Source organism: Pagrus major, chromosome 9 (genome assembly GCF_040436345.1).
Source record: "Pagrus major chromosome 9, Pma_NU_1.0".
NCBI lineage: Eukaryota > Metazoa > Chordata > Actinopteri > Spariformes > Sparidae > Pagrus > Pagrus major.
Window position 1 is genome coordinate 13183296 of NC_133223.1, and position 25998 is coordinate 13209293.

The 25998-nt window shown below is 40.5% G+C and overlaps 1 protein-coding gene across 1 annotated transcript in view; it reads right to left on the reverse strand.

Annotated features, from left to right (window-relative positions):
- Positions 1 to 1120: 1120 nt before the first annotated feature.
- Positions 1121 to 25998, reverse strand: part of mcf2lb (mcf.2 cell line derived transforming sequence-like b) — a 39076-nt gene continuing 14198 nt past the window's right edge. Inside the window, exons 4-32 of the mRNA XM_073473508.1 lie at positions 22500 to 22590; positions 18633 to 18752; positions 18370 to 18486; positions 17367 to 17516; positions 17143 to 17267; positions 15746 to 15860; positions 15537 to 15656; positions 14632 to 14823; positions 14350 to 14541; positions 14029 to 14188; positions 12645 to 12706; positions 12466 to 12551; positions 12224 to 12290; positions 12022 to 12137; positions 10567 to 10636; positions 10385 to 10477; positions 10197 to 10289; positions 9955 to 10080; positions 8405 to 8626; positions 8199 to 8291; positions 7271 to 7349; positions 7041 to 7110; positions 6826 to 6932; positions 5172 to 5237; positions 4941 to 5018; positions 4418 to 4527; positions 2549 to 2661; positions 2337 to 2440; positions 1121 to 2253 (exon numbers count right to left, since the gene is read on the reverse strand). Coding sequence (XP_073329609.1) covers positions 2174 to 2253; positions 2337 to 2440; positions 2549 to 2661; positions 4418 to 4527; positions 4941 to 5018; positions 5172 to 5237; positions 6826 to 6932; positions 7041 to 7110; positions 7271 to 7349; positions 8199 to 8291; positions 8405 to 8626; positions 9955 to 10080; positions 10197 to 10289; positions 10385 to 10477; positions 10567 to 10636; positions 12022 to 12137; positions 12224 to 12290; positions 12466 to 12551; positions 12645 to 12706; positions 14029 to 14188; positions 14350 to 14541; positions 14632 to 14823; positions 15537 to 15656; positions 15746 to 15860; positions 17143 to 17267; positions 17367 to 17516; positions 18370 to 18486; positions 18633 to 18752; positions 22500 to 22590 — 3217 coding nt within the window. The 3' untranslated portion in view covers positions 1121 to 2173. The remainder of the gene's footprint in view (positions 2254 to 2336; positions 2441 to 2548; positions 2662 to 4417; positions 4528 to 4940; positions 5019 to 5171; positions 5238 to 6825; positions 6933 to 7040; positions 7111 to 7270; positions 7350 to 8198; positions 8292 to 8404; positions 8627 to 9954; positions 10081 to 10196; positions 10290 to 10384; positions 10478 to 10566; positions 10637 to 12021; positions 12138 to 12223; positions 12291 to 12465; positions 12552 to 12644; positions 12707 to 14028; positions 14189 to 14349; positions 14542 to 14631; positions 14824 to 15536; positions 15657 to 15745; positions 15861 to 17142; positions 17268 to 17366; positions 17517 to 18369; positions 18487 to 18632; positions 18753 to 22499; positions 22591 to 25998) is intronic.

Below are 25998 nucleotides of genomic sequence, written 5' to 3' on the forward strand. Positions count from 1 at the left end.
TATTTTGCTCCAAAATAGTCAGATTTAGTCCAAGAACATACAACAGCAACAACGTAGAATAAAATGCATGTGCAATTGCAGCATGCAGCTTGTCTCTGTCATTATAAACCCTCTCAGAAATATCACTGTGGACATGACTTTGGTGTCCTCAGTGGAGTCTACATGAACGCTCAGATAGTTTTAATGTTCCAAAAATATTCTCATCCTCCGTGTTTCTGATTTATAGTACTCATTTTTTTATTTTGATGGCTCCCATTTAGATCATTGTAACACACTTTGACATCTTGCTTTTATTCTCATATCAACAGACAAAGGTTGACAAAAGGTGATGGCCATCTGGATCTCCAGTATCTTATGTTATTATTAAGGAAGGGACAGGTATAATAAGTTTTTCTTCTCCCTGCTCCTGTTTTGCTCATAAAATGTGTATAAGTATGGTTTGTAAAAGTGTATCTTTTGTATGTATGTCTTGTACAATTGTTTTTTTGGTATTTGTAGACTTAAACGAGCAAACCAAAGCAAATATGAACTAATATGAATGAACAGATGAATGTTCTTATGTTAATTTAATTCCAACACATACATGTTTTTGTTAATTTCATAAATTAATTCATTTTCTTCCAAACAAGACTTTATGTGGGGATTTTCAATCTGCTGTAATCAGTAAATATTTATTCTTTTGCAGAGATTTGTGGCTTTGTAAACACATTTTCTGGCCATCCTCTGTCTGGGAAATGTTGCTGCTTCAGTTCAGAAACTCATAATTCACCATCTAAATTGCGAAGATGCCTTATTTCACTCTGTCTATAAATGAAAAGATGAAAGACTAGAACAATATTTTTCATGGTGATGTGTTTAGTCTGCACATTCCAGATATAAGCACAAATGGTTGTAAAAACAAACATGGCAACCCAATTGTCTAGTTTCTGTTTCGTTTCTGGTCCCAGTCTGATCTGAGGCCTAGTCTGCCTTTGTGCTTTACATCTGCACCTTCAAATGTTCCAGATGTTTCAGAAAGGCACAGTTTACTTCAGACAGGACAAGATATGTGTATACCTTGCAGGGCAATCAGGTAAAACCCATTTATAGACACAAACAAGACAAAAGAAGAGACCATGCCTGAATTATCACAAGTTGTTTATGTAAAAAAAATTAGACAAGTCACAAAGTAGTGACATCACCATACTTAATGTACAATATAGCATCTCAAATAACAAATATTTCATGACAGACAGATATTAATGAACAATATCTACATTCAGAACATGATCCCTCCACGGGGAATAAGTTAGCGCTATACAGTGATTTCTGATTATTCACATGGAGAAACATTTTTAAACTGCAGCGTACATGAAAATCCACAGAGTTTGACCGGGAGGCCGCCGGAGCTCATACAGAAAGTCCGGGCGACACAGGTTTCTAATGACAGGCTGACAACAGAGGGACAAACATGACAGACAGGACGAGAGTAAAAAGACGGCGAGGAAAGAAGAGATGAGAAGCAAATTAAAAAGTGACTAAATACTGTATATGTTAGCTTCTCTGTTTCTTACGAATAAATAAACACATGTAAAGGGAAAAAAAAGCAGCAAACAGGGTGTGATCAGACAGAAAACATTCATTCAAGCCCAACAAGCTGTGCGTATTGATCTCTCTCAATCTTTTTATATTTACAGTAACAGTGGAATTATAAACTCCCGGGTGAGTTAGTGCAGAAGAACACAAAGACAACTGTCGTACACATGTGATCTCTGATCTTTTCTCCACGTTTTAATGTGAACATAAATAGATGCATCAACTGAGATCAGTCCTGCTGGCCCATTCATACATCTATTACATTATAATCACAGGGGTTCTCTGTTCCTCATAGAAAATAAACAGACAGGTGTATGACTAGAGGAGGATCACTTTACTACACTGTGAGATGACTGTCTGTGATGTGTTTTGTAAATCCTTCACTGTACAACTGCACCACAATCAAATCTACAACATGTGCACACGTATGACACATTATCTTCAGGACTGGTGCATGTGCATGATTTTAAAAACTGAAAAAATACAGCTTTCTGTGGAAACCCGACAAAAGTCCGATGAGTTGGCAATACGGCGCAGACAGCCACATGAAGCTAGCGTTCGTGACGGCAGTGTGGTGATGGAGAAAGTGCTGAAGAGTTCAGGGTTTGATGTCTGAGAAGCTTGTGTAGGTCTCACTGCAGCTGGACGATGTGCTGAGGTTTCCAGAGCCACTGCCTTCTGTTAGAAACACATATTCAGAGTTAATGTCATTCTCAATAACTATCCTTTCACACTTAATTTGGGATAGTTTGTTTGAATACCTGAGCTGGTGAGAGACTGGCATGATTTTGATTTTCCAATGAGCGTGATGAGATTAGCAGCTGCGATCCAGCCCTCCTTAGAAGTGCTCAGGTTACGCACAAACCTGCATGACCACAAACACACAAAAGTGCGATTACAGCAGTGCTGCTATACTGTATATACATGTGTTTTATTTCTCATAATCAGCAGTAAGTAGAAGCTGTTTTCTCACCACTGCCCGTCATCCCCCTCCTTGACCAGCTGCACCATGTCTCCACTCTTCACTGAGAGCTCTTGAGCGCCGCCCTTCTCATAATCAGCCACCACTGTGTATTTGCCAGCACTCTGTTACGAAAATAAAAAAGGAAAGTATAAAAACTAAAGTTAGAAAATGAGCACTTTGCCTGACTTGACACAATCAACACAAATACAGAGTAACATTAGCTTAACTGCTAATGTAATGGGGAAAGGCTCACTCATAGCAATGAACCCAGAGAGACATCACCTAAATCTGAAGATGCCCTTCGCACTATGGGATGTTTTAGTGTCTTTGAGCTCATTGTTTCAGTTTTGTTTTTCAGTCTCTCAGCCACAGTTGGCAGATGTTTCAGTGAAAAAAAAACAAACAAACACCACTACAGGCCATCTGCCTGGCACCAAACAAAAGTCAAACAACGTTAGAGAATAGCTGGTAAACATGGCAGAGCATTTAGAGGTTAAAGAGACAAATATTCCCCTCAGGAGCTGGTGTTTGGCCAAACACGACAAATGTCAGATGGCCAGAAACTTCTAACGAAGGCTAATTTTGCTCTGTGTCTGCTGGAAGTGTATGAAATGTAAAATGTAATGAAACCCTGACATTTATTTAAACTGTAAAGCTTGCTCGCTTATCTGCCATGATGGAAAGAAATACAATTACAAATTTGCAGAAATATACAACAGTTATTTTTAGGAAGGTCATTAAAAATCAACCAGTAATGGACCAGAACTTTAATTACTCTAAATAACAGGTGCAACACACATTTTATTACTTACTTCTCAATATCATTTTATATACTACCTCTTCTATTTGAGTTTTTTTTAACTTGTTTTCCTAAATATATCTGTTGTTGTTTGTTTGTTTTAGTACTAATGTCAGCATCCACTCACTTTCTATTATCTTGTACACTTTTTTTATTTTTAGTCTCTCATGTTTTTGTATTTTATTGTTATGGTAATGTCATTTTGTGCATTCTCTGGCACAATAATTTTTTGCTTTGGGATTAACAAAGTTCTATTTTATTCCATCTTATCGTATCTTAGTATGATGCGTGCATAATCTAGACAGCGCCTTCTATTTGAGTAAATGTTAAAATATACGTAAATGCAAAGACATAATAGAAAAATAACCTTGAGAACAACATTAAGAACAACAGTCTGGGTAAAGAGGACAAATCAGTTTTCACAGTGATCATTATGATCTGATTATGTCACTTATCCAGCTGATAATAATTACATGTGTAATGACTTGTAGAATCCAGTGGTGGAAAGTAACTGAGTACATTTACTCAAGTATTTTAGTTTTGAGGCTTTTTACTTTCCTTGAGTATTTCCACTAAACACTACTTTATACTCTTACTCCACCAAATGTTGTACTTCTTGAGGACGATGAGTATGATTTTAAATGCAGAACTTGTATTTGTAACAGAGTATTTCTACACTCTAGTTTTGCTACTCGTACTTCAGTCACAGATCTGAACACTTCTTTAACCCTATCACATCAAACTTTTTTGTCTCATATCTTGTTAAAGCCTCAAAGGAAAATTCTGTGCAGACACTTTGTTTTTGTCCCCTTGGAGGATATATTTGCCTAAGCCTTAATCATAACCACTCCCAGCCCCACCCGAACCTTAACAAGTACAGACAGGTGTACACATGTTTCTCACACACAGTGACTCATGATACACACAAATAAACAGCTCACACACTGCAGGGCTCCACTTATATATTTTACCAGTGTGCAAGTGTGAGCTGTACATCTTTTTATCTCAATGATTTGCTCACGTTCAGCTAACACCTGCCCTCTTTGTTTTATATGAGGATGCATACACAAGCGACCCACCAGTTTCTTGCCGTTGTCCTCCTCCGGGTCGGAGTTAAGAGGATCCTCTGCACTGGAGTAGCCGTCATGCTCCTCTGAGGCATCCAGTGACAGCGAGGCCTTGTTCCAGCCTGAGGGGAAGACGGAGACATGTGTGTTTAGTTTAGAGCAACATTCAGCTTCAGCTGCTGTCAAACGTGTGTGATCTGCAGTCAGGTGTGAAAAGAGTGGGGAGGGAGAACTACAAGAAGCTTTTTTGAACAGAGAAGGAAAAACAGCTAATCCCAGAAATCCCAACATGACACAATCAGTTCCACAACCATTACCAAAACACCAAGAGTGATGAACATGCACCTCCGTTTTCTAAACAAACAAAGAAAAAGTGGCAGGCAAAAATTCCTTCACATTAGTGTATATTTCTATGATTTTCACGAGGAACGTGGAGACGTGGAACAACAAAGAAAAAACTGAGATTGAAGGGTTTGTAGGAGTGAAACAGTGGGCTGGACACACAGCCAGCGTGAGCCGGTCAATGCCAGTGTACCTCTCAACTTTGTCTGTAAGAGACTAGAGGTGCTGAACCACCTGGCCCTGCTCAGGTGGAGCGGGGGAGGACCTGCATCTGAGGAACAGGAGGCAATAGAAACACAGCTCGTCACTCACCCAGTCAGCCAATGAAACTCACTGTAAGAGGCCGAGGCTGTGCTCAGGCATCATGGATGAACAACTAACCAGACAGGGAGAGTGTGCAGTTATTGTTGAGCGAGCTAAGTACCTTTGAAGCCGAACGGCGTGGGATCGCTCTGGCGTTTCGTCTTGTGATCAGGGCTTGTGGGAGATCCTGGCACCAAGAAAGAAAAAAAGAGGGGTTAAGGATGGTTGTTAAAACAAGAAAGAAGCCACGACCCAAAGATTGTTTGAATATCAATCTTTGGGTCGTGGCTTCTTTCTAATTTTGTGCTAATTTTGATGAGAAAAGGACTGGGCTATGGAAACCCAGAGAGGCAAGTGTGATTTTTTTTTTCTGGTGATTCATTTTCAATCATCCACACACACAAAAAAATTGACAATGGACTACTTGAATTACTTTTTCTTCCTTGCCTCTCAGGGCTTCCATACGAAGGATGGGCAGTAAACAGCCAACAAAGACGCAAGATAAACTAAAGGCTGAGGAAAGACAACTACGAAGATGCAAACTAATTCTAATAGAGAGCACCTGCGAGATGCTGCTCATGGTTGTGATGCTTTTTGAATGGCAGAGGCTACCCTAACAGACACATTGGCCTTTTTCACAAAAGACACTCTGACATGACACTGTACAAAAAGCACAGGAGGAACGAATCAAATTAATGATGGCTGGATTTATCCGCTTCAGTCTCACGATCCGGGCATTGTACACGCTGGCTCACTGCCACACTGTAACGTCTTACTGAGACACTTGAATAGCACGGAGCCATTGTTAATGTTATTAGTAGTAACAGCTGTGCTTTTCACACTGTGACAAGTCAAAGCTGTGAAAAAGGTATTGTACTGGGTTGAATAAAGCCAGGGTCCAGAGCTGTGTGATACCTGGTGACAGGAGGATGGTCATGGGTAATGTAAAACTTTTATCATCGGTGGCTGAGGGCTCTGTGGAGGGAAGCATGCAGTATTTGACCCACTGACCAAGAATCTTTAAAATATATAGCTTTATAAAACTTTTTTTATCCTTTTGGTTTAACATTTATGCTTATTAGCTTAACCTACGTGCATAGAGTTAGATGAGAAGATAAATAACCTTCTGCTTTACAGTAAAAATGCAGCTGGTTAGCTTAGCTTAGCCAAAATACTGTAAAAGGGAGAAACAGCAGGGTGTTTTTAATCCATACAAGAAGTGTTAAAATGACAAATTATGGCTTTACTGGGCGGTATTGAGTCTTATAATCCCTATACAGACCTGAGACTGCTATCTAACTTCTCACCTGACTCTCAGCACACTTCCAAAAACTCTATTCTTTGACTTCAACTGACTGTAACTACAATTTTTCATTTCACAAATGCAGAAGATGATGTGACATGTTGGGTATGAGACTGACAGCGGCCTGCAGTTACCTTTCTGAGCTTTGAGGTTACTGAAGCCCTGTAAAGTAAAGCGCTTTTTAGCCACAGCAGCTCTGTCTGAGGTAGGGCTTGTCACAGCCTCATCTGACCCGGAGGGAAAGCAGGAAGTCGGGACAGACAAGAGGAAGGAAGGAAGGAAGAACGTAAGTTAGGTGTAAAGGAGGAAAAGGAACAAAAAGGGTAGACGTTAGTGGAAAAGACAGACGTTAAGACATGGGTTAAACATTGGTGGTACATAAAAAGTGTAGTTTTCATGCACTGCAAACGCTCCATAAAGAGTTGTTACAACAGAGAAGTGTCATCTGTCTGGTTGTCGTCACTGTTCTCACCTTTTCCTGTTGGCTTTGGTGAGGAAGAGGAGTTGACATCAGGGCTGCAGGGCTCAGCTTTCTTCTCCTCTCCCTTCTTAAAGCTCCTCTGACCAGACTTGAAGGGACTGTGGTTGGACAAAAGTGGAACTTAAGAAGCTTCAAATGCAGCTGGAAGCAATCTTTCTGATTATCCACAGATTAGTGAATAAATGAGGTGTGGAGTACAGACCTACCTGAGACTAACTGCTCCGCTGGGTACAGGAGGGAACTGGAAAACAGAATCTGGAGCCCTCTGCTGGCTGGCTACTCAAACACAATACGATCGTTTCAAAACACTTAACTGAACATTACACTTATTTTCACAGGCATTACTTATAAAATATTAGTGTGTGTAAAAGTGTGTAAAACATAGTGTGAACATTACATTTAGACATGAGTTTTAGAGCACATCCTCTCTCCGTACCTCTGCACGCTTCCAGCTGGGTTGTCAGAACCTTCCTGATCTCATTTACCCAGGTGGTTTTTACCTCAGCTGATGGTGCCTGAAAGAGTTAGACAAATATTAGAGGGCTGTCATCATTGTTATCTGGAGTTAGATCCATATGCATACCAGTTGTTCAAAAACAATACATTGTGCTCAAAGGTCCAATGTGTAGAATTTAGGATTAGGGGGATTTATTGGCAGAAATCCGATATTATATTGTACATTATTTTGTTGTTTTTATTAGCTTAAAATGAGCCTCCATGGATCCTTTTCCATGGAGTTCACCATGTTTCACCGCCATGTTTCTACAGTAGCGCAGAACAGACAAAACAAACACTGACTCTAGACGGCCTTTCGCGTTTTTAGCTGCAACTGTAAGAGGTTTGGGAGGGTGAGATGAGGGGCTGGATGCCACTAAATTCTACACACTAGTCCTTTAAATGATAAGTCATAAGCTTGTTTTGCATTTTTCTTTTTGTCAACAAATTCCAGAAGAAAGACGGCCAATAATTAACTATGTGTCAGTCGCTCACTTGATACTTTACAAGTTTTCTATCCTGTCAGTGACAAGAACAATTGTTCTTGAAGACATAACCCTTAAAATGGGTCATAAATATATATTTTTATTTAAAAGGATTTGGATTTTTCTAAATGCAGCCCGTCATTGTGGTGTACAGTACATTTGCATTTGGTGGGGTTCATTTTCAGCCTCAGATTTATAAGTGCAAGTATGAATTTACAGCTACAGAAAGAAGATGACACCAGGTCACACAGGAATCAGCCTTCAGTGAGAACGACAACACTTATTACTCAGATCAAATCATTGTTGATTTTGTCATTTCATGGGATTTGTTGACAATTACACGACATGTAGTAAATCATCTTTAATTTGTATGTGTTAACGCACCTGAACAATATAGACCTCCTCTCTGGAGTTGCACCAGATCTCAAACTTCTTGTTGTCTCCCTTTGCGTTCTCAGTAATGCCGACGGCACTCATCTGGACATGAAGATGGCAGGGTAACAATTTTATATAAATTACAGGTTTACAGACAACTAATAGATTAGTAGAGAGGCAGTATCAGAGACAGATGCATCTGTAGAGGTGCTCACATTCAGAGACTGTTTGAAGCTGTATGAGGGAGCTTTCTCATAGCCCTCTCCGTTCTCCTCCCTCCTCTTGCAGAAGAGCAGGGCCTTCTCGTGGAGGAAGAGGTGCCTCTGCATGGGCTTGAATCGGGCCAGATCCTTCACCTTGGCGTGACCTTTCTTGTGCTCTGTCCACACGCTGAACGAGCCCTGCATCAGCAGCTTCCCCAGCTCACTCAGATTACCCTGAGAAAGAAGAGAGTTGAAGATACTGGTTTAAGATCAACTGTATACTGCACGTTATAAAATACTGTGTACAGGCCCTGATTTGGTATTCATACTCAATTTATATTTCATTTAATGCATCTGTTTTCTGTCGAGTCTGTGTTCTGTGCCAGTGTCCATCTGGACTGTCTATATTCAGACCAATGTGTCTGTTCTCTAAATAATGTGTCTGTGTTTCATGGAGGCAGCTGCCACAAGTATATGTGCTCCTGCTAATGAAACATAAAGACTGTCTATCTCACACAGACAGGCACTTTCTTCTGCATAACACAGAATCTGTCTAACTTTCAAAGTCATCACATTATTTTCTTTCTTTATCTTCATCCAGTCTTCATGAATTAAGTGACAGTGAAATTTCAACAGAGTCATAGCTTTCTGAATCCGTGTCTCATTCTATTTACACCTACACAGCAGATTAGGGCGGTAACTAATGATTATTTTCATTATCGGTTAATCCATTAATCATTTTATCTACAAAATAGGGAAAAATGTATAATCCCTCACAGCCCAAGGTGACCTCTTCCACTGACTTGTTTGTCCAAAAATCATGTACACAACTTAAAGCACCTAACTCTCAAATTTTAGAAGCTGGAACCAACAAATGCTTTCATTTTTGATTAAAAACATGATTTTTTTTTACTTTTTATCCATTATTCGACTGTTTGTTGCAGCTCTACAGCAGATGGTAATGCTAAAAAAAACATCTCTTTTATCAGTGCAAGTCTGCCAGTACGAACAACAATTATGGGACTGATACACCAAAGTGTACAAACATAACAAATAATAAACAGTGAAGGGAGAGACGTTAAAATGTTTGCAAACTTATAGAGAAGACAAAGTTAACATACGGAAAATATATACTGTATATATAACCATTATAATAATAATATCAATAATAGTGTCAATATAAAATCAGTAACCTCTTGAAAGAATTGAAAGATGACATCAGAAACGCAAGTTTTATTATGTTACATGATTTTTAACAACCTGTTATGTAATATATATATTATATATAATATATCCCATTGTGCTATTTTATATGCTGAGTCTTTCTATCCTTAGATTTAGGCAATAGAACAACTGCATTTATTTCTATGTATTCTTTTATCCACATGTGATCTGGTTATAGTTTGTGTATTCTCCTACTTTTTTACTGCCTTAGTATTATCAATCTTCTTTGTTGGTCTTTGCCTTCTACAGATGACTAACACAACCATGCAAGAAATCCAGTGTGCTTTTTCATGACATCACACTGTACGAGGCATCTGCTCTCCTGTTAAATGTCTCACCTCGTATCCTGTGATGGCGATGAGGTGCATTGAGTCATTGACAGCCTTGAGGATGCCTAAGATGGAGGTCAGCGCCTCCTGCAGGTCATCGGTCCCCTCACAGGTCTTACTATACTTCAGCATTTCCTGTGGTCAGAAACACATTAACCATGCAGCTCATAGCAAAGACTAAAGAGCAGGAATCACTCTGAAAAGACAGTTTAACAGTCCAGTTGATTTGTGGCCAGCAGAAAGCCCCGTACCTTCAGTAGCAGCTGATATTTGGTGATCCTCTGAACAGGCTTCAGCAGATATGAATCTAAACCCAGTTTATGCTCCAACTTCTTCTGACACTCCTGATGGAAATAAAAAAACAGGCAAAGATTGTGTCAAATTAAAATATAATAGAATATTTACTTAAACACTGGCAGTAAAGGTGCTGTCTGTTCACCTGGAAGAAGGCGCAGTCAGAGCACTGTCTCCAGAGGCTTTCAGAGCGAGGCTTGTTGTGACAGTACTTCTCATAGATCTGCAGGTCTGTCATCTGAGAAACGCAGAAAAAACAATCGTAGTCAAGAAACCTCTTCATCAGCACAAACAGAATCGAACCTATGTGCTGAAAGTTTCACTCACCCTCTCTAGAAAACATCTTCCAACCAACTCTGGGCAGTCAGTGTACTGCTCCAGCTCCCTCAGAAATGTCCTGGAAACAACAAAACCAGGTCGATGATGAAGAATGAGAGAAAAGGACAAAGATGATAATTAATTAAAATGTTGATTAGCTTTGATGGCTAACCAGTGGCACAAAAGGAGCACCAGCTACATACTGAAGGGGACAGTAGTGATGCATTTCCTGCACCTCTGTAATAAAAACACACAAGGAATTATGAACTATTCAACCATTTAGAGGCATGTGGAGGCCAGATAATTTTCTTGCATGAATCAACTATAATTAGCCCAGATTACATTTTAAAAATATGTCATTAGATTAGAGTTACATTTCTATTACGTCTTTAAAATAGACAGACAATTTAATACATTCGTAAACTTTTTTTTATGATAACAAGCGCTCTATTAGGCATGTGAGAATATGAACATTTCATGTCTCGATTATCCTGGCCCAAACAACTGCGATTCATGATAACATCCCATTAATCGTCAAAATATACTTCAAACTCTTAAATGAGCACTAAAAAATACTGGACTCAGTTTACTTTTTGATAGGAAACAAATATTTTTATATAATGAACGGTGGTCACCACATCTCCCTGTCGTAATTGAGTTTGGAATCCGCATTCAAGCCAGCCAAGTCAGCCATGGTGACAGGTTTAGGATTTTTGAATTACTGTAAAGATGCAGGTTCCTCTAAAATAAATCAAGAAATCTATATAAGACTGTATGCGATCGAGCTTGACAGCTTTTGTAACGTTTACCATGATCAACTTATCCATTGCGATGCACGGTAAAATCTTAAATTCTCTCACCCCTGTGCTCTAATGCATGAAAATTGCGTCTGGCATATTAAACGCTCTGGCAGCAACTGTGTTGATTCACGATGGAAGGTTCAAGCAGCAGCAGTCCCTTAGAAAACGTTTTCCATCCCAGGCAATGTTGTCTGCATTACTTTGACTTCAGAAATGTGCGACACGTCTATGTCCAGTGCAATTTGTGCAAGTCAAAAAAAATAAAGTTGCTATCATCTGCAAAGACCTCAACTTCTAATCTTACCACAGAAACAGCATCCCACATGTTGTATAATACACACAGTACACCTGTGCCTATACTGCTTGTGTAAGTCTGATTTGATCTGATCAAGAAAAAACAATATTTGTGGAACTTCAGTGTTTGATGTTGAAGTAATCCAAAAGTATTCAGATTACATTACACTTTTTGTAATCCAATGGAATCATGTTCATTATAATGAAAATCGTCATGTATTTGTATTCAGTACCTGACAACGTTTCAAAGTAATCTGACCCTGCCTATCTGGTGCTACATCATGTTTTTCTGCACTGTAAGGGCACCAGTGAGGCTAACAACAACATGTCAAATGATATCATCAGTGACAGGCAGATGGCGCTCCTTCACCTCTTGTGGAAGTGGTAGATTTCTGGCATGTTGCCAAACAGAATCTCCTTTTTGTTCTGCAGAGGAGCAGGGATGAGGTGAACCATGGCAGGATTATCCATCTCAGAGGCATACCCCTGTGAAAACACGGAAACAAAACGTGAAATTCCGGGCTCGAGTGAAAGACAGAGAGGATTAAACATTCTGAGGAGTGAAGAAACACCTGCAATACGCAGAGCAGCTCCTCAACGTAGGCTCTCTCAGTTTCCAGCAGCTCGTTCATCACGTGCCTGCAGGCAGACAGAGAATAGAGGTGAAAAGAGAGATCAGATGGAGGATTTGGGGCAGGCACGCTCAGGAAAAAGATAGCTCCACAGCTCCATAGATAATGAGATAAGTGTTTTCACACAGTCCATCTGCCGTGTAATTTGATTAGAGATGAAAGAGCGACGGCTGATCCCTCACCTCCTGAGCACCGCCAGGTTCTCCTCCTCCTCCGACAGAGAGGCATGTCTGCTGTTACTGTCTCCGTTCTGCAGTTGGCCGTTTCCCTGAGAAAAAAATAACCCAACAGCATGATAAGAGACACACAAATACAAACCTTTAGAGAACAAGTGGACAGACAACATGTAAACTCCACTCACCTTCTCACAGTTGTTCCCAGAGTCTGTCTCTGAGCAGTTTTTCTCCTGCTGGGCTCTGTGTGCTGTGGAGGGAAAAGAGGATAAATCTAGGGCCAGGCCATGTTGACATGCTTTAGCATTTTTGGTTAAATCTCAAGTATTGTGGTTTAAATTAACCGTAAATAACCTAGAATTAGAATATATGTGTGTGGAAACGGGTAGAAGTGAATGATTGTAACTCAATGTAATCAATCTAGTCCTTAATGACACTAATTTTGTACCTGTACCAAACAACATAGTGATTATTTCTCAGTTTGATGCTGTTGATTGACGTCTTTTTACCGTAAATAATGCCGTGAACTCACCCTGAGATGTTTTCACAATTTGTTTTGCAACAAAATACTTTAAATATAATATGAAAAGATATAAATAAACAGTAGTGGGTGCAAGATTAAACACACTGCATGTATTTTCTGCCACTAGGGGTCTCTCAATCAAAACAAATCAAAAGATGCAGTTTGATGATGTCGTGAGGTAGCATGGGATCATGGGAGTTGTTGTCATTGTTAAATAACCACCACTGCCAATGAAAACCTATCTGACGTGAAGTCAGGTTGACGAGGTAATGTTATAAATATTTATATGCTGACTTCCTTCCTCACTTTCTGACATATCATCTGATGATTCCCAGGAAGTTACAGCGACAGGTGACCGAATGAAACACACCTTTACCTTGAATAAGATTACTGATTTCTGTAGGTTTAAACATTGTTTGAAACATTTGGGATGATGTAAGAACTCAATATAGAACAATGGTTTAGTTGTTTTTAGACCTTTTTATGTAGAAATGTAACATATTCTCTTTCAGTATATCCCTTGTTTCAACAGTGCCTTTATTGTTCTGAGACATAACTAAATAATCAAAACTTCTGCTGCCTTTTTAGACAGCAGAATCACCTGAAAATGTAAATGGTGCCCTGAAGAAAGTCACAGATATACAAAGAATTTCATGATGAAAGAGACAGGAAGGCCAGACTGTGATAAAAGCCCTCATGAATGAATGAAATCCATGAATATATTCTTTAGGAATGTGTCAGCACTTATTAATTCTAGGTTGACTGCAATGAACATTTCAAAAATGTAACATTTAAACATCTTCGACAGGAAATTTAAAGTATAAACCACAAGTGAGCCATATTATTCATCCACTCAATTAAGTGTTTGAGGGCTGTGCAGAATGGAGTCGAAATGGAGAGTCTGATAATGTTCGTTTGAAGCCTTCACACAGTGTAAATAGCATTAGGGTTGTGCAAAGAATGAAGAGCATAAAAGCCTCGAGAAGAGTGTGAATAGGCTCTGCATTGTCTTAGCTGAATGGTGCAGGTGTGGGTGTGTGGAGACTGACCGGGCGAGCTGAGAGGGGATTTGATGAAGGCTTCAGGCCTGGGGGCTACCGGCTGCACCGGCCTGGTCTGTTTGGCTGCTAGCTTCTTCAGGCTGACTCTCCTCTTTTCAAACATCTCCTGCATGGATGTCTGCTTCTGGAACACCTTCTCCACCTGGTCCTGATGCACAGGAAGTGATCAAAGGAGTGTTATGTAAGTCAGTATATTATTTGAAATTAATATAAATGTGCTGAGTCTATTATTTGGCCATTGCTGAGAATATTGGCAGCTGTTTGGGTTAGTTTTACAATATTAAAATATTCTTTGTTTGGTTGTCTTACCCTGAACTGCTGGTTGAGCACTGACTCATATTCAGTCCAGATGGCACTGAGGTCCGTCAGTTGGTACTGGCCCGCGTTATCCAGGTAACGCTCCAGCTCCTGCAGGGCTAACTCCGCCCCTTCATGTGATAAACACTTGTCTACTGGCTGAGACGCCAGCAGGTATATACCATCATCAACCCATTTAGACGCCTGAGGAGGACAGCAGACAATCAGTAACATAACTGCAAACATAACATAAGGACAAGGCATCTACACTGTGAGAGTGTGCTGCCTTCTTACCTTCTCCAAGCTGTGGTGCAGCTCCATGGCTTTTAGCAGGTGGTCCTTCTTGGCCCTCAGGTTGCTGCTCACATTCTCGCTGATTGTTCTGACCTCGCCGCATTTAGGCTGAATGGAGTCTTCAGCGTAGTGCGAGTTCTGGATCAGCTCATCACCCTCACGAGCCAATGCCAAGGCTCTGTCCAGCACCTCCTGTGGACCAGAGGAGGGTGATAATTATAAGTTATTACCACCAGTCTTCCTCCAAACTATTATTCATTATAGTAGAGACCCAGAATTAAAGTATGAAGCTGAAAATGATCTGAAAATGTTTGTTATGCAATATATTTAATACAGTTTTCCTTTACTGGTTGTAATTTTTTAGAGCCAAAATCTATTTGACAGAATCTGACATAATAGCCATGCTGTAATGGATGTGTGACTTATAATGTTTGACAATAAATGATCCTTGTACAAATCGCTAATATTACAAGACAGGATGTAAGTATTAGCCCAAAATCACGACTGGATCCAGAATAGAAGTAAAAATGTGGAAGTATTTCACACATTGTGTGACGCCTCGGCAGAGAAGTACACTTCCTGCTGCCTTTGCAGAAAAGGTCACACAGAGCAAAATTTCATTAAAAATAAGAAAGGACTATGTAGATACCTTCATATATAATCTAAATGTGATTATGATATTCACCATTACCAAACACATTAATCAACTGGGACAAAATGTAAATATAATATTATTACAAACTAACAGTTTATTAATAACAGCACTCTATGTTTATAACTGTGATTTGTTATTCAGATAAAACCAGTAATGACAATACAACAAACCCACATTATAAAGATATTATTCATCTATTCATGCTGCGGTTACACAAAGCTTTAATTGAGAGGGGTTGGGTATTACTTACACAGACTCTCTCCTCATAGGTGGTGAGTTCACAGAAGATATGGTCAGCGTGGGCCGGGCTGATCCCCACCTCAGAGAAGGTCGCAAGTTTCTCAGACACCTGATCCAGCAGAGCCCTCAACTGCAGCAGAAACAGCACGGTCAGTTTTCAAGTTAAAAAAAAGAGGATCGTGTGGACGATTTCACCTGAGCTAACAGGCTCCGGCTCACCTCTCTGTAGTTGTGCTCAAAGTGGCGCAGTTGGAGACACTGCTCCAATTTGGTCTGATGTCTCACCCAGAACTCATCGAAGGCCCTTTCTGTCTCGTCCAGCTGAGACAGCAGTCTGACAGAGGAGCAGAGAAGAGATGGAGATGGATTGTTCAAAACAGGCAGACGAATGCAGACTGAGATATTTGGATATTTTTTTTCTTTTTGTTTGCCTGTGTGCATCTGATGTAGAGTTAATGCCTGCTGACATGGGAATCAGTGCCCTCAGTGTTGCTTAAAATACAGCACTGACTGACCTCAAAGCACACTGCCGTACCAACTTTTATTTAAAATACACTGATGGCAGAGCTCAGACAGCCGTGAACAAATCATCTGCCATCATCATCAACTAACAAAAACGCCTGCTGGCATTCATTTTTGTTACATAAGTCAATAAGAGCAAATTGAGAGGCTGTGAAATGTGATAAACATCTGTGACAGCACTACTGTGTATCATTAGCCCAGCGCTGCTACTCAACTTATTATGAAATGACTAGAGTGGGTATCTTAAATGTCTAGTTCAGTTATGTAATCGTAAGAACCCCATGTGAGTCGTGACTGGATAGAGTACGACACAGAAATGGCTGTATCTCAAACACTATACAAAGATTTCTATCAAATGTTTGGTGCCATTGCATTCAGAACGACTGTGCAATATGTGCTTTGCTCCAGTGTAAATCTGATTTTTAGTTATTTTTGTGATTTTTTAAATTAATTTTGTCTATCAATTAAGGCATGATAAATATGTGAAATCAAGAATTTTAATTTGTCTTGTGTTGCTCATGTCTTGACAGATTCTGCAGCAAATCTTGTGTTTCTACCTCAAACAGAAAAAAATCTGTTTTTCAATAACAATGATAGAAAACCAAAATAAATTCAATTTTCAGTTATTTTTAGTGGAGAAAAGTCACACTGAAGCTGTAAACTGAACATGTGGGGTGCATTTGCTTAATAAATGGTTAGCAATTAACACGATAAATTACAAAATAGAAGAACAGTTTTCTTTCAACTTTACACATAATATTATTTATTATTTTATTATTTTATTTTTATTTATTTATTATTTTATAATAATGATAAAAAATTGCTTTTTATTCAGTTTCTGAATAATGACACAGAGTCACTACAAGTTTCGACACCTTATCATTTAAGCATCAATTCATTCATATGTGCTAATGATTCAGGCTTGGGACCTGTGTGTTTTGTGAAAAATAAAAAAAACAGATGTGTTGAACATCTGAATCATTATCACCTCCATCTGTTTATGCTAATGATTCATTTTTCCTCTGGAGAATTATAACACAGAGTCTGGTGTTTGGTAGTTATCCTGCAGTTATATCGTCTGTATTTGCTCTCACCTTTGCACAGTCGCCAGGTTCTCCAGTTCATCCTGGTTCATGTTGTGGTCTGGGTCTCTCACTACGGGCTCGTTGATGCTCTCCAGCAGCCTGCTGCCCTGACCCAGAGCCACCAGCAGATCCTCCTACACACAGACAAAGTCATTTCATCCAAATACATAACAAATGTACATACTTGATATACAGTACGCAAAGGAATCATGTATGTAATGCATGTATATTACCTTCATTTTGTCTTTCTTGTCGGTGTGCGTGCTCAGCAGGAGGTTTGTGGCCTGGATCTCATTGGGGAGTTCAGTTTCGGCCAGCTCGGTCCCAAACGCCTGCAGGATCTGTGCTGTTTTCTTTACCATCAGCGCAAAGCCTTCAATAGCCTGAAGCACACAGGACACAACAAAGACCGTCAGCGTGCTCACGCATGAATCGAGTCTGGTCACTTTTTATTGGCTGCGTATTTTATTGCTGTTGTGCTTTTCTTGTCTTTACTAAACAAAACACTTTGTGTAGTGTAGTAGTGGCCATCATTTCATGATGCCAATACCATTTATTGATGCCATTTATACACAGCCAGCTAAGGGTAGCTTGAGTATTCTTAATGAAACCTATTGGAAATGGAAGGACACACTTCAGAGAGTAGGTTAACCACTAATTTGTTTTTCCAAATGATTGACAAGGCAGATAACATTGTGACCAACTGGAGCAGGTCACACCTATTATCGCTGATGAGACTGCAGTCGCATTGTGAACAGAAACTTTTCCCAGACAAAACTGAGGGATGAACAACGTGTTGATAAAACATATCAGTGGTTAACCTACTCTCTGAAGTGTGTTCTTTCATTTTCTGGAGGCATTTCTTTATCAGAAGTCATACGCCGTAGAAATGTTGGGTTTTAGTATGTTTCTTCATGCATCACCCATAGACTTCAATACAGCTGACACCACAGTCTGGTTCCAAAGCAAAATTCAGTGAAGTAATGACCCTTCTTTCTTTTTTAAGTTCCTTGCGCAGGTATAGGAAGAGAAAGTATCTGTAAGTCTGATTCAAGTTTGATTTTGATTTTTTGACAAATGGCCACTACACTTATCATTCTCTCTGTCTTATTTTGTTCTTACTAATAAAGATGGAGGGGTGTACTTCAGTGTGTGTATTTGTTTATAAAGCATCTTGTAATGGCAGTGCGGGACAGTGTAATGCTGTACATGACGTGGTGTGTTCAGTGTACATACAGTGCGGTGAGAGATCCACTTCTCATGGCAGTACTCCTGCGTTCCTCCGAGCTCCTGAGTCAGCTGGCTGCGGTCGATGTAGGTGTGCAGCTCTGTTATTGAGCTCAGCATAATCACCTGAAACAATTACATGCACATGTCTTTATAATTAACCAGCATGTTATTAGCATTGTATTGACATCTTCTTCCTTCATTGAGTTGAATTGGATGCAGATGTAATAACACAAGTCAAGGTTTCTAGAGGTAACAGTGGCTGTACGCACCGGCACCTTCATCTTGAACTCATCCTTGTTGAACTTGAAGAGGATGTCAGAGAGTGTACGCTGCAGGAGGGTGGTGGGCCTCAGAACCAGAACCAGCTGGAGGTTCCCTGGGAAGGAGCCCTGATAGGAGAGAGTAGATGGAGACCGTCACAACAGGGCAGACAGCATCCTCCTCCAACCTGACTCAATTATACATCACGCTTGAGCGGGACATGTTCTGTTCTGCACTTCCTTTATATTATCCCCTCCCTTTATGCGTCTCATGTGAAAACTCTGGCTCCAACACATTCAGACATGTGTGTGGAGTGTGTGGAGTACAGGAAAATGGAAACGTGGGGGATGTGGGGCACTGTTCCGTTGGCAGGGACATTAATCTTCATGTCCTCTGAGATTCTTCTGCATGAATAATGAGGTAAAAGAAGTCGCCTCCAACTGTATGTATTCAGGATTTTCTTTACCCAGCTGTAATCGTTGAGACGAAGATTTTTTTTCATCACTAACAAACACACTCAGCATAAAGCAAAGATATCCTGACTGAGCAAAATCCATAATAATCCTCCTAATATTTACTGCGTCATGCTGTGTAGCTCAGCCAATAGAACCAATTAAATGCCAATTAAAATGTCATGATTGACACCCACTGACAGGCTAAGCACTGCTGTGAAAGCTGCTAGGTGATGGCTGGTGGAGGGCGGACACTGATCTCCCCTCCTGAGGCAGTGGGATGGTTAATGCAGCTTTAATCAGCTAATGACCTAAATGGACGGCTCGCCTGATAGGCCGGCCTTCCCCGAGTGAGTAAAGGAATGATGGTCTAAGCAGAAATGACAAAGAATACATCGTTAATGAAAAACCACGTGGGATGGGCTCTGTTAATGGAATTAATTAATCAATTTGGCGTTTGTCCTTGCTGACCTGCTAAAACCAGGAGGAGCACTGTGGAAAGCTGCAGAGGTGGAAATTATTGTGGGACATACTAATGTTTTTATAACATGGTAAAACCTTTTGTGGTTCCAGAGGAAGCTGCATGTAATCTGATAAACTGCCTCCAGCGATGTCTCTCAATGGCTAAGTTGTATTGTGGGTAATGTAGGCGGCAGGTTTTAAGAAGGAAGAAGAATGTGTAGAATAAAAAGTTGATGTCTCTGGTTCTGCTGTATTAGTTTTGATCATTTGTTTTCATACAGTCCATAATAAGTCGAACAGCGTTAGAAAAGTGGACTGCTTTTCGAAACCTGGTGTCTACATTACCCACAATGCAACTTAGCCACTGAGTGACATCACTGGAGGCAACTTGTCAGATTACATGCAGCTTTTTTTGGAGACACAAAAGGCTTCATACTACTCGTTTCACATATGCAGTAGTACTCCCCAAGACCTAAACACACTTAAATGTGTAAAATTGGTGTAGTTACCCTTTAATGATTTTTAACAAGTAGTACAGCACACTCTGAAACTGACCTCCTAAGAGTTCATATTTTCTCTTTTGTCAATAAATCCCATAAAACACAAAACAAATTTAAACCTAATTTTATTTGATCTTGACAATTATTTCCTGTGTAATCAAATCACAGTATCGTATTCCTCTGTGTGATAAAGCTCTGTGATGTCCAAAAACTGTTAAAAATACATTAATGAGCCACACTGTTGCACTGGGTATTATGTTCATTCATAGTGATTTACACAACCATTGTCGTTCATCCCATAAACACCGTCCTGCTGACAAAAATCCTCCAAGTAGGCTCACAAGTACACCACATCTGCAGCTGAGAATAGTCTCTGACTCAGACACTATTTGACTGACTGAGTATATCAGCAATGTTTCCTAAAAAATACAGTGCCCAGCTTTTCTGGATATTATTTAGACTTTTTTTTAATAAGATAAAACTAAATATTTTTAACCACACATTTACATTTTCAGTAAGAATGAATGAGCTCTGGTCTTTCCACGGGCTTTGACAGCAGCCTCACTATAGAATATATCCAGCTTTAACCTTTAAATGTATATTATAGCTCGCAGCAACACTCAACCATGCAGCCTGGATCTGTGGTCGCTGGCAGTCATGGTCATGGTCTGCTGCTTCTTTGTTCTTTGTCAGTGGTATACTGAGAGATAAAGGTGCACGCAGACAGACACACACGCACACACACACACACACACACACACACACACACACACACACACACACACACACACACACACACACACACACGTGCACACACACACACAGATGCACACAAAGCCTCAAAGAAGAGCCAGATATATGACAAGCGAGGAGGAGATGCTTCAGGGACTGACAGTAACTCTGCTGACTTAATTAGGAGCAGTCTATAAAACACACTTTCTGTCTGTCATCAGATCAAACTCAGCCATGCACGGCAGCGGGGAGCTGTCCTCAGAACACACTGACCCACATTCACACAAGCACATGTACAAACAAGTGTGTTTACATACACAGACACACAAGAAGACAAAGAGAGTGTAAACATTCAATATCCCCGCTTACTGTCTCTCTCACACACACCGTCATGCATGTGCACACTGACTGAACAACCTTGCTGAGTGAGCACAACGCAGTGTGCTCTGAACATAAACTAGCCTCCACTACAAACATACAGCAGCTGCTTGACAAGAGCCAGCTTTCATCATCATCCATTTAGCAGCCGGGCTGAATCAGCCCAAACAGGACATGATTACAGGGATGAGTGAATGCCCCCTATTACTGGCCTGTCAGTCTGTAAAAGTCTCCCTCGTGGGATTAATAAAGCTTGATTTAATTTGAAATGAGCGACGTGGTCTACCAGGTCTCTTGAGACCACGGCTGGTGATATACATCTCTCTCTCAGACGTTTCATGTATCCCTCTCTGCCTTGGCTTAGTGCTCTAATTTGAGGACCCGCCCGATTTGAAACTTCAATATTCAATATTCAATTATTAACACTTTTTTATAATCTACAAGATGTCTGAAAAATGCAAATGTTCCTGTGTTTCCTGCCTTTACACAACAATAAGGGAATCGTGGTGCTGTTAACATCCCAAAAAAGCAATATACTGAGAGAAGTGTGGTGGAGGTGGTTCTCCCCCACGCACACGTGCTTCATCACTTCCCAACAGAAAACATGAGACACAGATAAAAAGATAAGCTTTTCAATTCCCAGAGGAGAAGACTGCAAATATAATCAGAAACCTGATTACTTTTGATGTTCCACATCTGCATTCCCTTTATTCAGCACCATGAATGACATGACGAGTATCAGCTCTCTGTCTCAGAAAAGGGTGTGATGGACCATTGTGTAGCAATGAAAGATATGATAGGAAAACAAATGAAGGGCACAGTTTATGTAACTGATTCTCTTACTGCAGGAGCACGCAGCAACTGATTATGCTTCAGAAAAGCAAAAACTATGACTCAAACTCAGTAGGTTTGTAGGCTGCCACCTTCTGAGTCCTTATACATAAATTAAAAAGACATTTTGCATTAATTTTGGCAATTTGTGACGTGTAAATTCAAGATGATGAGTGAGATATTTAAATCAATGTGCGAACAAAAGAAACATCATCTCCCTCTCTCTTTTTTTTTGGCATGTGACTCTTTATTTGTCCCTGTAGCTATGGAAACACATGGCAGGCTGTGATGGTGACGGGAGAGAGTTCAAGGATGGGGTTGGCTCATATTAACCTCCCCCCCAGGGTGGTTGTGATATTAGAGTTGGAGCTGTGAGAGAGCGATGGGGACGCTTCCAGCACCTCTCCTCTCTGGCCTGACACACCTCCTCTCCCCGTGGGTGAGTGAGGGAGGGTGCAAGGCCTTGCAAAACACAGACAATGCAGACAGGAAGTAAGTGCACACACAAAGATAAACTTACTGCGATGCGAAGCAGGGTCCCCTTGACGGCTGCCCATCGGTCTTGCCGGCGATCGATGACCAGGATGAAACCCACATCTGTCGAGGACAAACTGGAACACACAGAGAGAAGAGTGTGATGAGATTAAGATTATAATTTGACAGCACAGTGAGTGGTGATAAGAGGTGATCACATCAACTTTCACCTCCAGGAAATATATAAAATCACACACTGCAGTTTAGTCTGGAAAGTCTGTATGACAATGTAATGACGCCTAATAGCCACAGAAAAGAACTCAAGCAGGACAAGAAAACACAAAAACATACATGTAGTTTTCCTTCTCCGTGTGCCGACTAAGATAGTAGAGAACCTAAGTGGGTGTTCACAGCTCCTTGTTTTGTTATGCTGCTCTTTATCTCCTCAGACAGCTGCACCAGTCCGTAAAAGGAAACGCTGTGAAGTACCTCCAGATTTCTTGGCCATCCGCCTCCATCCAGCCCCCCACTTCTCTCCCTGTGCCTCCCCCTCCTCCCCTGTCCTCTCTGGTCCCAGGAGAGAGGAGGGCTTTATGGTTTACACACCACCACCAATCAATGACAACATGATGCACCTACAGCATGGGTGCATGTGAACACCTCAGAGCCTTTCATGCACAAATGTCCAAGTAATCCTCAAGTATTCGCTGTAATCTCCGCAACTCTGGGTGCACAAACAAGAGCAGTCCTCGAAGCAATGAGGGCAAAATAAAAACACAAAAGAAGAGGATGTGTCTCGGAGGTAGAGCCCAGCTTTCTGTTCTGAGAGGGAGCCAAATGTTTCAGACCATCACAGCATCCAGCCGGTCTCCCCCCTCTGCCCTGCATCTTTCAGCCATCCAATGAGACACTGGGAGCTGCAGAGACACTCTCCTATCACAGGATGGCTGCAGAGTGATGAGCAGCTCTGGTAGCCAGTGAGCAGATCTTTACAGATGTGGGGGGAGGGGACAGACTCAAAGAGGATGCCACTGTAAGCATGAGGGCTTCGTTTATTAGTAAAATACAGTTTATCCATGTCTGCCTCTCTGCTCCCTCTCACTGTAACATTTACATTCACAGCGGCACTTCTCATCCTTTTCCCCTTTCATCTCGACTATTCTCTTCCTCCATCATGCCCACTTCTCGGCTCCGCACTCAATCATCTACACAGACTCTCACAGCCACTTGGGCTTTCAAAGCACAAACTGCTTTACATCTCAGCCGCGGAGGAGAAAGAGGAGGAAGAGGAGAGCGGGGGAGCGGGACAAGAGCTTTTTCTGCCTTTAAGACATTTACGGCTGCTGAGATGAGAGGCTGGTTTATGGTGGAACATAAAGCACCTGAGGCTGAGAGGAGAAGAGCAGAGGAAGACGATGAAACTGTGTGCTGTGTGTGTCAGATGACAAGCTATTGCTTGTATCCCATTTGATTTTTACATAATATATGTCTTATATATTGGGATATGAGTGTTGTCAGATGACAAGCTATTGCTTGTATCCCATTTGATTTTTACATAATATATGTCTTATATATTGGGATATGAGTGTTAGGTAGCAGTTAAGCTAACTATGGCACATTTTCACTGATGTATACAAAAATGCTAAAGTTAATTAGGTGCACTACACAATGTAAATACACAAATAAACAATCAATCTCATATGTGGACTCATTTCTGCATTATACTAAAATATAAATAAAAATGTTGGTTCTAAATGAAAAGTTAGTTTTAATTTATACTGTAAATGTACACAGCACATGCACACAGACAGTGCAAATCTTAGGTTTTGTACCAGTTGTTTGGTGGTGGTGTTGTTGCTGCTCGAGTGTCCTCATAATAATTGGATTTCTCGGGACAAAGTGTCAGAGCTGTGAGTTCTGCCTGATGGCGATGCAAAGATGAGGGAAATTTGCTGCATGAATGCATATGCAGACATAGCAACACACATGCTACTACACCTTCCCCACCCCCCTCTCAGAGCAGAGAAAGTGACTGCCAGCATATAAAAGCACTGGTATATTAAATAAGAAACAGATTAAAAAGCCATGAGTGCAGAATGTGTTTCAATTCTGGGATTTTACTGTCAGCTCTCCGTAACATAAAGCGTTTGTAAAGGCCAAAGAGAGATATAAAGAGAGAGGGGAGAGAGATGGGATCAAGGACATGACTACTAGTTCATTTACAGGGTGTGTTTAGATGTTAAACCTAAAACAATTAAAACATTTTAAATTAATTTAAAACATCCAAATAGTCGGCCTTGCCTTTGATAACATGTTTACAGTTATTATATGATATGATAACGAGCATGTGTGGTATGATAGGATTTTTAAGAAAAATTTCTGTCATTAATATTGATCTGAAAATATTTGTTTTAAACTAGCAGCAGCTGTTCAAGGACATAATACAGCTGTAGGACATTTGCCCCTGGCTGTGGACTGTATGTGCCCTGTCGGGGTTGTCGGTCCCTCAGGTGGCTGCAGCCATCTGCCTCTATATTGAGAACAGCTTGAGGCTCATCGCTATGACCCTCCTTCAGATGGCTACGTCAAGGAGGTAAATTTAGACACTCACAATGAATGCATATGTTAGCTGGTTTTCAGGTTAGATTTAAATAAATAAAAAAATCCTCATTTCACAGAAATTGAGTAAGAAATATTTGAAAAGTTGAATCCTGACTAAATTTTTTTTTTAAATGTTTTGGTTTTGCTGAAATAGGCTGATAGAAAATGAATAAAGCTTCAGTTTAATGATTCAAAAGTAAAATATGACAAGAAAAATGCTATATTGACACATTTCTAAAGGTCTACAACACGAGCACATGTATGTGTGCCTTCATACAGATACAGATGTAGATAATGTGAATACATAACACGCATACTTCAGAGCACAGCTCTGCTCAGCTGTCTGTATGCATTATTCAGAGTCAAACAGTCAGAGTCACTGCAATTTCTATTTTAACGCACTTTGCCGGTCCAGAAATGATGAAGGAAGGCTGGGACAGCCAGGGGGAAAGCTAAATCAAGACACTGAAAGACTAAATCGTGACCAGAGAAAAAAGTAAAAAATGTACAGGCAAATGGGACAGGAGATTTTTTTGTTTTTTTCTGAGGAATAGGTAGAGAAAGAGATAGTTTGGTACATTTCCCCTCCCCCTTTTGTCTCATGTGGTCTGTCCACGTATACAAAGAATGTCTGCAGAAGACTGATAAGGACCCAGGGTTAGTAATTGACTATCTTGTTAATAATGTAATCACAACATTCTGCCCTTACAGATTTCCATGCAATACACTGAGCGTCTCATCCACTGCACAAATCCACTGCCGCCTACACCTTCATGCAGTGAAACTGTGTTTAGGTGCCCACTGCCACCTACTGGCAGACTTTATACACAAAGGAGTGAGGCGTCCTCACAGACTGAGGCTGCCATTGAATAGTCTTTTTTGCTTAGGAAGGTTCCTCGCTGATGGAAATGACCCTGAAGTGTCTAAGTGGCATGATGAGAGCT